Source organism: Lampetra planeri, chromosome 12, assembly GCF_965212315.1.
Source record: "Lampetra planeri chromosome 12, kcLamPlan1.2.h2, whole genome shotgun sequence".
NCBI classification, from domain to species: Eukaryota; Metazoa; Chordata; class Hyperoartia; order Petromyzontiformes; family Petromyzontidae; genus Lampetra; species Lampetra planeri.
Genome location: NC_136118.1, coordinates 6,576,939 through 6,590,413, shown reverse-complemented (window position 1 = coordinate 6,590,413; position 13,475 = coordinate 6,576,939). Strand labels below are relative to the sequence as shown.

At 43.9% G+C, this 13,475-nt stretch overlaps 1 protein-coding gene across 3 annotated transcripts in view; it reads right to left on the bottom strand.

Moving 5' to 3' along the window:
• LOC144721584 (VPS10 domain-containing receptor SorCS1-like) overlaps positions 1 to 13,475 on the bottom strand; it is a 79,616-nt gene that overhangs the window by 15,451 nt on the left and 50,690 nt on the right. For all 3 annotated transcript variants that reach the window (XM_078599315.1, XM_078599317.1, XM_078599318.1), the window contains exons 9-20: positions 12,864 to 13,043; positions 10,452 to 10,598; positions 8,271 to 8,373; positions 7,472 to 7,548; positions 6,998 to 7,089; positions 6,448 to 6,555; positions 6,122 to 6,239; positions 5,418 to 5,551; positions 5,190 to 5,303; positions 2,661 to 2,832; positions 1,535 to 1,721; positions 76 to 209 (exon numbers count right to left, since the gene is read on the bottom strand). In XM_078599315.1, the coding sequence (XP_078455441.1) occupies positions 76 to 209; positions 1,535 to 1,721; positions 2,661 to 2,832; positions 5,190 to 5,303; positions 5,418 to 5,551; positions 6,122 to 6,239; positions 6,448 to 6,555; positions 6,998 to 7,089; positions 7,472 to 7,548; positions 8,271 to 8,373; positions 10,452 to 10,598; positions 12,864 to 13,043 (1,566 nt within the window). The remainder of the gene's footprint in view (positions 1 to 75; positions 210 to 1,534; positions 1,722 to 2,660; positions 2,833 to 5,189; positions 5,304 to 5,417; positions 5,552 to 6,121; positions 6,240 to 6,447; positions 6,556 to 6,997; positions 7,090 to 7,471; positions 7,549 to 8,270; positions 8,374 to 10,451; positions 10,599 to 12,863; positions 13,044 to 13,475) is intronic.

Genomic DNA, 13,475 nt, shown 5'->3' with positions numbered 1-13,475 from the left:
TGTAGTTTCATTTCGTGCGCACCAAGCCGCATGCTGTGTCTGTAACGAGGTGTGCGAGTGTGGGAGTGCTGCCACCTGTGAACTGTTCCCCAGCCACCAAGAGAAGACCATTCCTTGGCTGTCGGCAGGGATGATGTGCGTAAACACGTTGAAGAGCTGGTTACGCTTCACCACGGGGGGCATAGACAGGTACACGCTTGACAGGGGCTCTGCACGGTAACAAAAAAAGAACAAATTTAGATTGACGTGAGCGCACAAAGAGCTCTACTTAAACCAGCGTGAATTCTAGTCTGGAATAAAAGAGCATAATAAAAAATGATCTTACTCGCGCTGGCAGATTTTACTTTAAATTTCTAGGTGCAAAAAAAAAACTAAGTTAGGAAATGTTATTGTTTAATCACAGTTGTACGTACATAACATTTTTAATGTTGTATAAATCTACAAGCGCAATACAAATAACCCACTGGCTCGTATTTTTTAATGCAATCTTACCTTTCAGTAGCCTGGCACTATTTTAAAGCTGGAGAGTAAAGGTTAGTTATCAGACAAATTTCAAATGTACAACCAGCCTTTGCCCCAAAATACATTATCACCACCCTTATCTTACCTAAACATTTTTTTTGCCGAGATTGACAATTACATTTTCCACCACAACCTTAAAATGACACAACACCAAGGTAACATTTGTTTTTACCCTTGTATTCTCGTGGAGATGTTAGGTGGATCGCAGGACCATGTGACGCATTGATGTTGACCACACATAGTCCCGAGTACCTCGCGGAGTGGTTCATGGTAGGTGTGCATCATACTGCACCCCGTTTGTCTCGAGGGCACTTTTCGGTAAATTTTTCACCCCCAAATGAATGATAATTTTCACCCCAATAATTGATGTATCATTCCAATGTAATATTCGAGAACATAAGAAAGTTTGAAACATTATATTGTCTGTTAAGAAAAGTAAACAGGCTTGGGGCAGCACACATCTCTAGAAGGGATGATAGCCGGTGGTCAAGATTAACGCCAGAGTGGCAGCCAAAGGGGTGATATACGCCCGTTGCGGAGATAGAGCGATTAGAATCAGCTATATGGATGGTTTTATCGCAGGATCATGTGAGACGGCGACGGCTTGGGGAGACCTTCATTCAGCATGGGACTGATCGTAGCTGATGATGATGATGATGTGGTGGGAAAATGTTGACCTCGCCTGGTATACAGGTCATGGGTTCAATCCCGACCCTGATGCTTGTATATTTGGAGCTTACATGTTCTCCCCGTGGTCGCGTGGATTTTTTTCTGGGTCCTCCAGTTTTCCCCTCAACATTTAGAATCAACGCACGTTTAGAGCATTTGGCCGGTATGAATGTCCGCGTTGTAAGCCACCTCGTTGGGCTATCATTTGCGGCCAGATGTGTTTAAGAAAAACAGCCACATAGCTCAGTGGGCCTTAACTGGTGAAATAAAAAAAAAATTGTTTAGTGTATAGCTTTGAAAAAACGCTCTTGCGAATCTGCTCGTGCAACGGACGTCTCCTTACGCAGCACTTGGATGTAGAGCTGTGACTGCTCCCAGCCACCGGAGTTCTCTGCGCGCACCACCACGCGGTAGACGCCAGGCTCGCGGTAGCGGTGCAGGACCGGCTCCTCCCGTAGCGTGAGGTTCACGTAAATCGCCTTGAAGCCGTCGCCCAGGTCCACAAAGTACTTCGTGGTGGCCGTGTCTCCCTGGCAACGGCAAAAGGCATCGATATTCAGACGTTTCGTTTGCGTGCCGTGCAGGAAAATTTCCACGGCACGTATGCACACGCGCAGAGGCACCTACACCTGTCCACTACCACGAAAACATTCTCCACCAATACGATGAATTATGCGGGGCAATCAATTACACTTTCGTGCTAAAATATATTGCACGCACTACTACTGGTAAGTCTTCGTTGTATGCACCAGGTTGTGTTGTGCATAACAAGCTATGGGTTTCAATATCATTGCTGTACAATGCTCTATATACCCTGGTATTGCATTTTTTGACATGGAGATAACCCCCCCCTCCCACCTTACTATTCTCCAGGCTATGTGAACAGCCCCCTTGTCAATCTACTGCTGAATGGGGGCCTCCTGGGGATTCTTTGATCACTGATTAAAGATAAAAAAATACATATTCATAACATATTCCTAATCAACCGTTAATATAACACTTTTTCGTTTCAATTTAGTGATTATCATGTAAGCTGACAAATCATTTGCGACGTGTGTGCACCTCCCGTAGGTTAGGGTCAAGTATGATAGACAATGTTGTCCCTCATGTAAGTCTTCAACCTTCATGTTTTCCTGGTGGCACGTGGCTAATATCAGAATCAGAATATTTATTTATACTGGAGGAATCCGATGAGTTATAAATCTCTTTTTCACAGATGCCCAGTAGGGGCAGGTAAGAACGTTACAACAACAAACAATACAAAACATGAAAGGAGCGCAAAGTATAGGAAAGGTAAACAAATCCCTTTAAAATAAAAATACAAATAAAATAAACAATTATTTTTATCTTACCAGGTAAAGCCCACTGAGGTATTAGCTTATTTTTTTCAGAAGCAACCTGGCTGAATGAGCTGCGACTGCTCCCATGGCCACAAAACGACGGTCGGTGCTAGGCGCGTTGCGCTGCACCTTCTCCTGCAGCACGTAGAAGGTGACATTGTCTCCGGGACTGACCACCAGCTTCCCTCCCACAGTCACGATGCTGAGGCCGCGAGGGGGCATCACGGGGCACGCCAGCACCGTGGACTCGTAGTGCACCTCCAGGCCTGACACGCACGTGTTGGACACCATCTTCCTGTACCTGTGGGCAGACACACATACACACACAGGTGAAATTAGGTAACGCCGCAGCCCTTGCTCAAGCAGCTGGTGGTGGAAGGGCCTCCGCTCTTGGGAATGCTACAGAGCCCCTATTAGAGGGCGTTTGGCCTACTTTTTGACGATTGGGGATTTTCGAGGACAATGGGGAAACTGCAGGGTATAGATATGTAAGGAAAAGAGCAAGGGTGCAGCCATGAAATTTCTCGCTAATGCCACTACTGGCGAAATAGCTTCCACTAGAGGGAGTCCGAGAGAACCTCGAGAGCAGGGGTCCCCAACCCTCGGGCCACGGACCGGTACTGGTCCGTGGCCTGTTAGGAACCAGGCCGCACAGCAGAAGGTGAGCGGTGGGCGAGCGAGCGCTTCATCATCTGTATTGACAGCCGCTCCCCATTGCTCGCATTAACGTCTGAGCTCCGCCTACTGTCAAAACCAGCGGCGGCATAGGATTCTCATAGGAGCGCGAACCCTACTGTCAACTGCGCATGCGAGGGATCTAGGTTGCACGCTCCTTATGAGAAGTCAGAATCCGACATTTATTTTAGCCCGCGCGTGGCCCGCCCATTATTGTTATTACCACTTCCAAACGCGCCTCGTTCCCGCACTGCGCACTTGTCTCAGTCATAGTTTTGGCGAGCCCACAAGCTAACCCCTAGTAGCCAAAATGAGTAAAAAACAAACGTCGCTGGAGAGCTTCGTTGAAAAGGGGGAAAGACCCAATGATGACCCCCCCCCCACCCCTGGTCCGTGAAAAAATTGTCTTCCACGAAACCGATCCCTGGTGACAAAAAGGTTGAGGACCACTGCTCTAGAGGATATTTTACATACTCTTGCATGCTGGCAAGACGTCTTGCAAGAAGTGGGAGTAACCCACACTTTACCCCACCACACACGACCTGCCCATCGATGAACTGTGATGTACCCATTTGTATTGCTGGGTGGACAAAGGTGGGGTGATTTAAGAAACGTTATGAAACAATATTTTAAAACGTATACACATATCATACAAATTATATGTATATAACCACATGCAAAGATGCCGTTCAGAATCAGTGGGATTTATATGTAAGTTATATATATATATATAACTGCCATAATAACCTACCTCATTATTATTAGACATGTATGGATTCATCTATTCGTCAAATATTTTTTATTCGCATTATTTGAAATGGGTTCACATTACCTCGCCAACCATTAGAGGCATTACATTTACCACAATGTTAAAGGGAATAGAATGCAACCAAAAATCGAGACATTTTCCAAAAATGAAAGAAGAGCAAATCATTACATTCATGCTCACACCAACCTCTCATACCAAACCCCTGCAGATGAACAAAAGTGAAATGCGTATGTTTTAAAACAGTCATTAGATAAAATGTTAAAGTTTTCTACCATTATCATAATCAGCCATGATGTACTGCTGAATGAAGGCCTCCCAAAGCCAACGCCAGCTGACATGAGCCTACAATGCAACAATCCATCCAGCAACCGCACACAAACTGAGTTCATCCCTCCATCTCCTCATTCGACGCCTCAGATGCATTCCATTCCCCGTCTGCCACTCCATTATTATTCTTGACCGTTGTCCATAATCCCTTCTAGCGACATATCCTGCCAAAGCCCAATTACTTTTCTTAATAGTTTGGATGATGTCATTAATCTGCATATGTTCTCGAATTCATGTGTTCCTCTTTCTGGCAATGTAATTCTATGCTTGTCATCTCTCCACGCATCTTCTTCAAAAGGCAGGGTGCCTATGATCTGCAAAGGTCTCTGTCTGGTTCATTCCTGTGCCACATGTAAGCTGAACACTTATTACAGGCACTTGAGCACTTTTGCTTACGTAGAAAATTAAACCAAAAGTCGGAACCCAGTAAGAATAGCCAGTAAAATGGGGGCCAGGAAGAAGGGATGGACTATGGATACTCCACCACCTTCGTTAACACATGGTAACCGTTGCTTCTGGGGGATAACGAGAATGACAAACTTGGACATTGCCTTCGTGTTAATTTATTTTGAGTTCTGTTTGGTTACACCCCCTCCCCTTTCTCCCATTCTCTTCCCCTCCCCGGTGTGCACACTGCTCCCAATCTTTACCCCGAACGCGCTAGGGTAGCGAGCCCGAACGACCCTCGCTCGTTCCCACATTTTGAGGGTGTGTTACGCCTGCCTTGTTACGTGTTACCTGTTTCCCCCCCCCCTCCTTTTGAAATTCCAACTGTATTCTGGATTCATTAATCACAATTATTATTTTATTCTCGATTAAAAGAAAAATCAACCCACAGTATTACTGTGCTCGCATAACAGCCACAGTGCAAATTCATGAAATCTCACCCCGAACTGTTGGTGTAGGTGTCCCCGGGGAGGCACTCGGTTGGGGTGGAAGCAGGGTTGTGCCAAAAGGCCGGTCTGCAGGAACCATCCGGGTAGCGTTCAAAACCGTAATCGCTGCACAAAGATCAGACGCAAGAATTACAAACTTGGCCGACCACCGAACCTGGACAGTTTTTTATTCTACTTTTTCAGAGGGAGAATAAAAAAAACCCAGAGTAAAATACCCACCACTCAAAGTCAGAATCCTTGCACAGGCAGAGATTGGATTTCAACCTCTTGTTAAAACTCTTGCCGTTGATGCAGAGTGACGACAGTTTGCGCTTCCGGTACTCGTGCACCTCTCCCATGATGCAGGCTTCGTCCTGCAAGCACAACAAACGCTAGCAACAGAGGCCCACACTGCGGTTCATGAGTGATGAGCCAAATGCCATGCTCTGGAATTTAATATCCCAAATCTAATATACGTGTATGTTTGTAATTTCAGTCTCTCATAGCATCAAGTTATGCAAAATCAATAAAAACTAATTCTGTTTTCCAAAATTTGTTTTTCCTTGCAAGTTTTTTTTATTTAACAGTATGGAATTCGACCAATAGCTGTTCGTGACAATTATGTATGCATATTTTTTTTATATTCCCTCTGGTTTAATGCAACTTTTGGCCTACCCTTGGATCAACGTGGCTGGTTTTCAATAGGGTCAGTCCCTAATCGCAACAAAAACGTATCCTATAGTTTTGTTCATATAGGGACACCTGTATGAGAGTTTATCTTGCCCCCCATTCCTTTCAATTAGAGACAGTTGGACACAACTAACACATAAACGTTTTCAACATTCATTGGAAGGCATTAAAAATGGACATTTAATTGATCGTAAACTGTTGCTCGTCATGCTTTCCATGAACATGTATTGAACAGAAATTCAACCCAGACACACTTGGTTGTGAAATGTCCAGTTCTCATAATCCTCGTCTGAGCAGTCATGGAAGAAAAGGGTCCGGAAGTCGATCTTCACCAGCTCCCAGTCCGAGCGGAGGCTCGCGTGCCCAAACATCCTTGAGCGCAGGTGCACACAAACGCGCGTACATTCCCAAAGACTCCCAGCCAGACGGGAGGGAGCTCCTTAAATGAGCTAACACCTACTGGGGATTCATTTTCAATGAGGAAGCAAACTGTGCGTAAACTGGAAGTTAATTGCGCTCTTAGAATGACGTGGTAATTGTTGCGTGGCACGAAGCAAGCGAGGCGTGCGTGCGTGCGTACGTGATGACGAGTGTTTCATCGCCGGGCTCGCTGAGCAGCCCGTCAATGTAGATGGGAATGGGAGAAAAGTCGTGGACTTTCCAGGAGATGCCTTCATCCACGCTGTACCTGCACACCACATCGAACCATCCAGGTGCAACGGTGGAAACGTGAGGCACAACAAATTAATCAGTGCTGCACCTGCAACCGCCCAAACATTTTCACAAACAAGGCAGCGCACGCACGTGCACTTTCAGACATTTACAATGACTAAACAGAGCCATTGTGTCTAAAATAAAAACTCATTACGGGCTGAAGTGGAGCATTGTGAGTAAGTATGTAGATAAATAAATAAAATATGTTTTTACTTCCTCAATCTGTCTAATACAATCCGGATGTTAAAAACTGGCAAAGAGTTTATTTGCTTAAACGAATGCTTTTGGTTAATATACATCCAGAAGGGCAATAGGCAAACATGATGTAATTTTTATCTGAAAATACCGAATGACAATTTAGATATATATATATTGCTTTCATTGCCTTTAAAGAACTGCAATAAATCAAATCTCACCAAAGCTGCTTTATGGGCATTGCCGTGTCCTTGACGGCAATGATCGCTCCTCCATGATCCAAGAAGAGAATATGATGTTCATCATCGAATGCCTGCAAGAAAGCAGTGAAATAAACGCCGAACATTTGCAAGAATCTTGAGCTCTCTGATTTGATTTCGGGTGGTACCACGATTATTGGGCATGATGTCTGATGTTTCGCTTGCTCTACATGCTGGAAGCTTCTACAGGAACTTCTTACAAAAGCTCCCAAAACGCAGAGTGAAACATCGAACAACACACGTAGTAGAACACAAGAACACACCAGAGAGCAGCACAGCACATCCACAATGTGTAAGCATATTCTGCATTTAACATGCAAATGAAAAAATAACATTTTCTTGGAAATTTGTGCAGCCTCAGCATAGGAAATCATAAATAAGTCATGGCATTTCTGCCTTTTAGTTTGCGGTTTGAATGCTTTTTTCTGCACTGACCTGACTCCATGTATTTCCACCATCAGAGGAGACGAACATTTTTTCTTCGTACTCGACCAATCCGGCTCCCAAATTTCCTGCGCATAAATAAAATAACAGCACTATGACCATGGCGAGCATCAGCTGTGGCTCTCCAAAGATGCCACTGTATTCTTCAGATGGCCTTACATGTTGACTGCTTGCACAGTATAAGGCTTTTCACTTACATATGCACATAGCCCATTGAGGTTTATTTTCTTTACTCGAGACTTTTTTCAGAAAAGATCACTGAATGCATTCTAGGAAAGCAAACCTTTTAAAAGAGGAGGATTCACATTGTAAAACATTGTTCCACGTTGATGATTTAATGATACATCTCATAGGCCAGATGCTCCCACAACAGCACATTGAGAGTCGGGAAGAAGAACACGTGATCGCGAACAAATGCAAACATAGGCATCATATTCACTGTAAATAAAAGTAAGTGGGCTTAGCACGACACACTTTTAATCGGGATAATTGACTGGTGGTCGAGATTAATGATTGAGTGGTGGCCAAAGGAGAGAACATGCCCGAGAGGATGTCCTCCCCAGAGATGGAGCAATACGATCCGCTGATGTGCAGGTGCTAGATGAATTGTAATGTCGAAGGATGGCTTTGAGATGCATTAATTTAACATAGGATTGATCGTGGCCGAATATGAGAATGAATGCGAGTGAAACATCAGGGAACATTCTTTTTCAAGCGCTTAATTGCAGTGTAGCGGCAAAGGTAAATCACGTGTGCATGACAGCTGTGTTTGCAGAAATTCAGGCCTCACCAGTGGCCATGAGTAGGCCAGGAGCTGTGGCCATAGATACGACCTTCCCTGCCAAAACGGTGTCTCCAGAGGAGTGAAGGTGCAGGTGCAGTGAGCACGCGGGCTGCACCCAAACACCCACAGCATGCACACGCAGCAATCATAACTCCCGTATAACGTATAAGATGCAGTGCACACACGCACGCACACACAGCCAAATAATCCCTCCCAACAAGCAGAAGCAAACACACTTACCCATGGCTTCATATCAGCAGAAATGTCTCCGTATCCGACACATCACATCTAGTATACCCTCTTGCTCTGGCTGGGGCCACTAGTCATGTGCAACTTACTCAAGTCTACTCGTGACTCAGAAAATATCCAGTGATCAATTAATCCATGGAAAAAAATATTGCGCAATGAGCCCACGAACGACTTTTTTCATTGACTTAAATCATTTTCAAAATAACGTGGCACCTATGCACTTAAGCAGGTCAATGTTTCAGCAGACACTGTTGCAAATAACTCGGATAGTTTACATGAAGCATAAAGAGAAATTGCACTGATAGGTAAAACGTGCATTTGATCTAACCCAAAAAAAACTCTATTACTTGATATTTTTTCTTTTGGCTTTCCAACACTGCACTGTGTAACATGCTCCATCAATTGCAGTTGTTTGTAAAATTGGAAGCGCCCAGAAATGCTTCCCCCTGGTGTCTAATATAAAGCATGTTCCAAAGTCCTGAATCACACAAATTATGCACTGTTGACATTTATGCTTTCAACAGTGTATTTTAAACTGCCCCGAGTGAACAAGAGTGTACTCAGTTGCAAAAGAGGTTAAGAGATGGCTTAGTTCTGTAACTCCCACGGACTAACATGGCGTTCAATAGAGAACCAGCCTTTTATCAAAATATCATAGTCAATCTCCATTTCTGTTTATAAATGATGCTTATGTTACTTCTGAAAGAGATACATTCTTGCTGTGGAAGCCATTATTTATTTCAGAACCGCACTATTTCCACTCAAAGCTGAGCACGCCAATACAATGTTGATTGTTTTAGCATTTAAATGCAACTGCGTCTTTAACACGTTCTACAGAGTAGTGGGACATATGCATCAAAGGACTGCCACTAAAAGGAGGAATATCTATATTCTTAAGGTATGGTGTGAGAAGACTCTTCGTAGAGAAGAGACAGTCAGTCACAGGCAGAAGAGAAGAGGCAAACATTTGAGCCTTCGATTGACCCTGCCAGAGGGGTATGTCAGTTTGACAGAGCATTGCCATGAAGCCATTGAGAGATTTTTTTTTTCTGAGATCATTAAACAGGCTGCAATAAAGATGATTTTATGAAGCGCAAGCCATGCTCACTATTGCCATTAAACCACTCCAGGTATCAAAGCAAGTAGTAATGGCTCAGTACCTTAGCATTAACATTACTGTCACGTTCACGTCAAAGGAAACGTTTCATCCTAAGAAGAGTCTCAAGGCACTTTATGACACTTCAGATGCTAATGTGGGCTCGGATGCAGACATTATTCTACGGAATCTAAAAGCCATCAACGTGTCTTGCTTCTTTCCCCATCTTCCACTATTAAAACGTTCAACCTCCACAAAAAAGAAACGGCCTTAAAAATAGAAAGAAAAATCAAATGCCACGTTTGTTACTTTCAAAAAACTTTTTTTTTAATGTAGCATGTCAAAAATGCAACCACATTGACGATAGCTGACAGTTTCATCCAAGGAGATGCACTGACCGCATATGAGACGGAAGCTATGGTTTCCACCTTCGAGGTACAAAAAATGGGACATATCATGGGAAGAAGAAGAATAACTCACAATACTAGATGAAGGGAGAACTACGTATAAATACATCATCTTCAGTGGTGTATTTTTACCCAACTCACAAAACGAGGACATAAAATATCGGGGGTAAACATATTTCCCAGGACAGCTACCGTAATCTCCAGATCATAAGACATTCTGGACAATAAAATGCACCCCAAACCTATGCCCAGTATCAATACACTTATATAAATCTGGTCACACACACACACCTACAAGATTATGAGAAGCACCCCTAACTGATTTAGAGTACATGTTTGAATCTGGAGAATACAGCATCTCAAAAAAAGGGGACATCTTGGGGAAAACCAGGACATGTGGCGCCTGTAGCAGTTGGCTCTAGAGCCAGGCCTTACCAGCAGGCAGTGTGTGGGCCTCTCGAGCAGATCTGTGGCAGGAGCTGCCAGAAGCCTCCAGTCTCGTCCCCTGTTGTACGTAACGTACGTTTTCACCTCGGCAGCCTGCTTCTGATTGGCCAGGAACACCCCTCTTAATCCATTAACCTGCGCAAGGAAAACATAACCCTTGCATTAACTTTGACGGTGTGACTGAAGAATATTAAGTGGTGGGCGATACACGCTCAAATAAAGCGCTTCTTACAGTATTCCCTTTAATTAAAAATACTTGTTAAAATTCGACGCGAGCACTGCCGCACTGCGCCGTGACCCAGGCAACATGAGTTTGATTTGCTGATCACAGGTGACATTAGTGGCACATGATATCCGAACTGGTCCTGGGTACCCCTCTTTCACCAAGGTGCACTGACCAGCATGGTGAAATATGGTCAAACACCTCTTGCCTGACACGGTATTTAGGATGCCTTCATCCAGCAGTGTAGATTGACAAAGGGATGTCAATTATTCATCTTAGAGAAACGGTGTTTTTTTAGGTACTAACATCGCACGTACTAAATAGTCCTATGTCGCTTATTGATTTTTGTTAATTTACACAATTACCACTAGAATACTTGAATTAAAGTATGATGTATTATTTATGCTGTTCACTGAACAACACAACAGCACAGTAGTTGTTTGCTACGCAGAGGACGTTGTTAATTTAGATTTAGTGCATACTACAGCACAAATGCAATGTGTATGATCAATTATACTTTGTGAGAATGGCTGGAAAAGTAAGGATCAATTGTTTGCCAATTCTGTACACAACTAAGGAGTAATTACTGCAATAGCTGATATTGATTTATTGTTATTGTGGTGCTTTCTCATAACTTTAGGAGTGCACATACACACAATGTTATGGTGCAGCGTAGTTATTACTTATATCAACAAGTGACCAGTGGCTTTATTCAATATTTTCTTCATCATGTCGGCATTGACAGGAGTCGTATTAATTTAATTTAACATATTCCCGCAGGACCAAGAACGTATGCAGAGCAAGCTTTTGAGGATGGCACATTGATATGAAGCATAGCATTGCTTATAACAAGTGGACAATGGGCATATCAAATGTTAAATTGTTTACTTACTGGACTTGCCAATTGAATACTAATAATTGTTCTAAAATTATAAAAATATATATATAGCTTCAACAAACAGCATAATACATGGCATCTTTCTTGCCAGTATTACAATATAACAATATGTTTTACCCTTTCTGGCAGCGAAACAGGTGTCAAGATGTTAAAACACCAAACAAAATCCTTATACTGGTAGGAACCTACTGGTTACACCAGCCCACAGGGGATTATTGTGTCCATCGTGCAGGGAGGGGCTGGGTGGGGAGGGGAGGGTGGGGAGGGTGGGGCTGGGTGGAGGGTGGGAGGGGTGGGGCTGGGTGGGGAGGGACTGGTCACCCCGTGGTGCCCTTATAAAACTCAACGTTTAACCTACTCACGCCGGCTTGTGCCCGCCCTCACAGTCGGGCATATTTGCGGAATACACCACGCCGCCGTTGACCCTGGCCATTGACCGAGCAACCCAACGTTCCTACCAGCTCCCTCCACAGGAATGTGTTTCAAGGAATCTTGTCTGCATTAACTACACGCACTTGTGGTGAACATGCAAACAAAAAGCACGCTCTGGTAATATATGATGCATTGTCTTTGAAACTGATTGGTCCACAAGTGCGTGTAGTTAATGCAGACAGGATTCCTCGAATAAGGATTCTATTTGGTGTTTTAACATCTTGACACAACTGTTTTATTGCCAGAAAGGGTAAAACATATTGTTATAGCATGATATATGTTTTTTTTTAAACACAGAGATATTAAATACTGGAAGAGTCACAAAATGCTCAATCGATTAAATATAATTTCTTGATGGTTTCACCTAAAATAAAATTGTTGAGGAAGACAAGGGAAAACCATCTCAACCGCCCTTACATAGCTATGGATAGAGAATGCTCGTAGAGAGCGGTGCTGCGACGTGAATAGGGGGATGCTATCATATGATTAGCACAGTTGGCTACATACAGTGCAAAATAAGTTCAACATACATACATACATGAGATGAAGACAGCCTTTGTCGTGGACATGCCCTTGGGTGGAAAACTCATAAATAATCCCATAGCATAATAAACATTATAACAAACCTGCATGGCCTGTCATCAGCATCGCTCAGCACGCTTGAGGTTTTAGGACAGCCAGGGCTTCCAGTTTCCAAGGTTTAAATTTAGGCTGGGACTGCGACCAAGACATGATTTCTGCACCCAGCACACTACATCAAATACACCTCTCTCTATGTCTGTAGCTACTATGCCACGTGCTGCCTGCTGTGTCAAATATTCAGTGAAAAGTTAATCCTTTGGCATACCTCATGCACGTTTATGATCTTGGGAGCACTCGGGATATCACTGCAGGCAACGTTGGCTAGAGACAGGGTCAGTCTGTCGCCACGCTCATCCGAAAAGTAGAGTCCGTATGTCTGGTTCTGATTCCAGTCTCGCGCTGCTGCAAATACGCCTTCTCCGCCCGTGCTCAAGATGTGCAGGTCCTGCACACGTGGAGAGCAGCCGCCAGCCAGCCAGGGTTAGCACCATGTGCAAACTGCACGACGACCAGTCTCAATAAAGCCTCACCTGTTTTAAATCCGGAGCGATTTCCTGCCCGAATGAGCATTGAGGCCGTGCTCATCTCCTGTCTGCAGCCTTGAGCCAAGAGTGGAAATTCCACATTCCTATCCGTAGGACAATGACTGGTCGACTTCCCCAAAAGGCAGTCCTAATTTTATCGACCCCAGGGGGATAATGGGTCGGGTCAACCCCCAACCAGGATTTGAACCTTTTGATTGCAGGCCGCTTACTCTCACACTGAACTGCCAGGCTTGGTGTATTTTAGGATCGTTTTTATTTGTTTATTTTTAAGCTAACTGCTTCCAGAAATACCTGATCAATGTGGTTTTATGGAGAGGAATGTGGGACCTTTG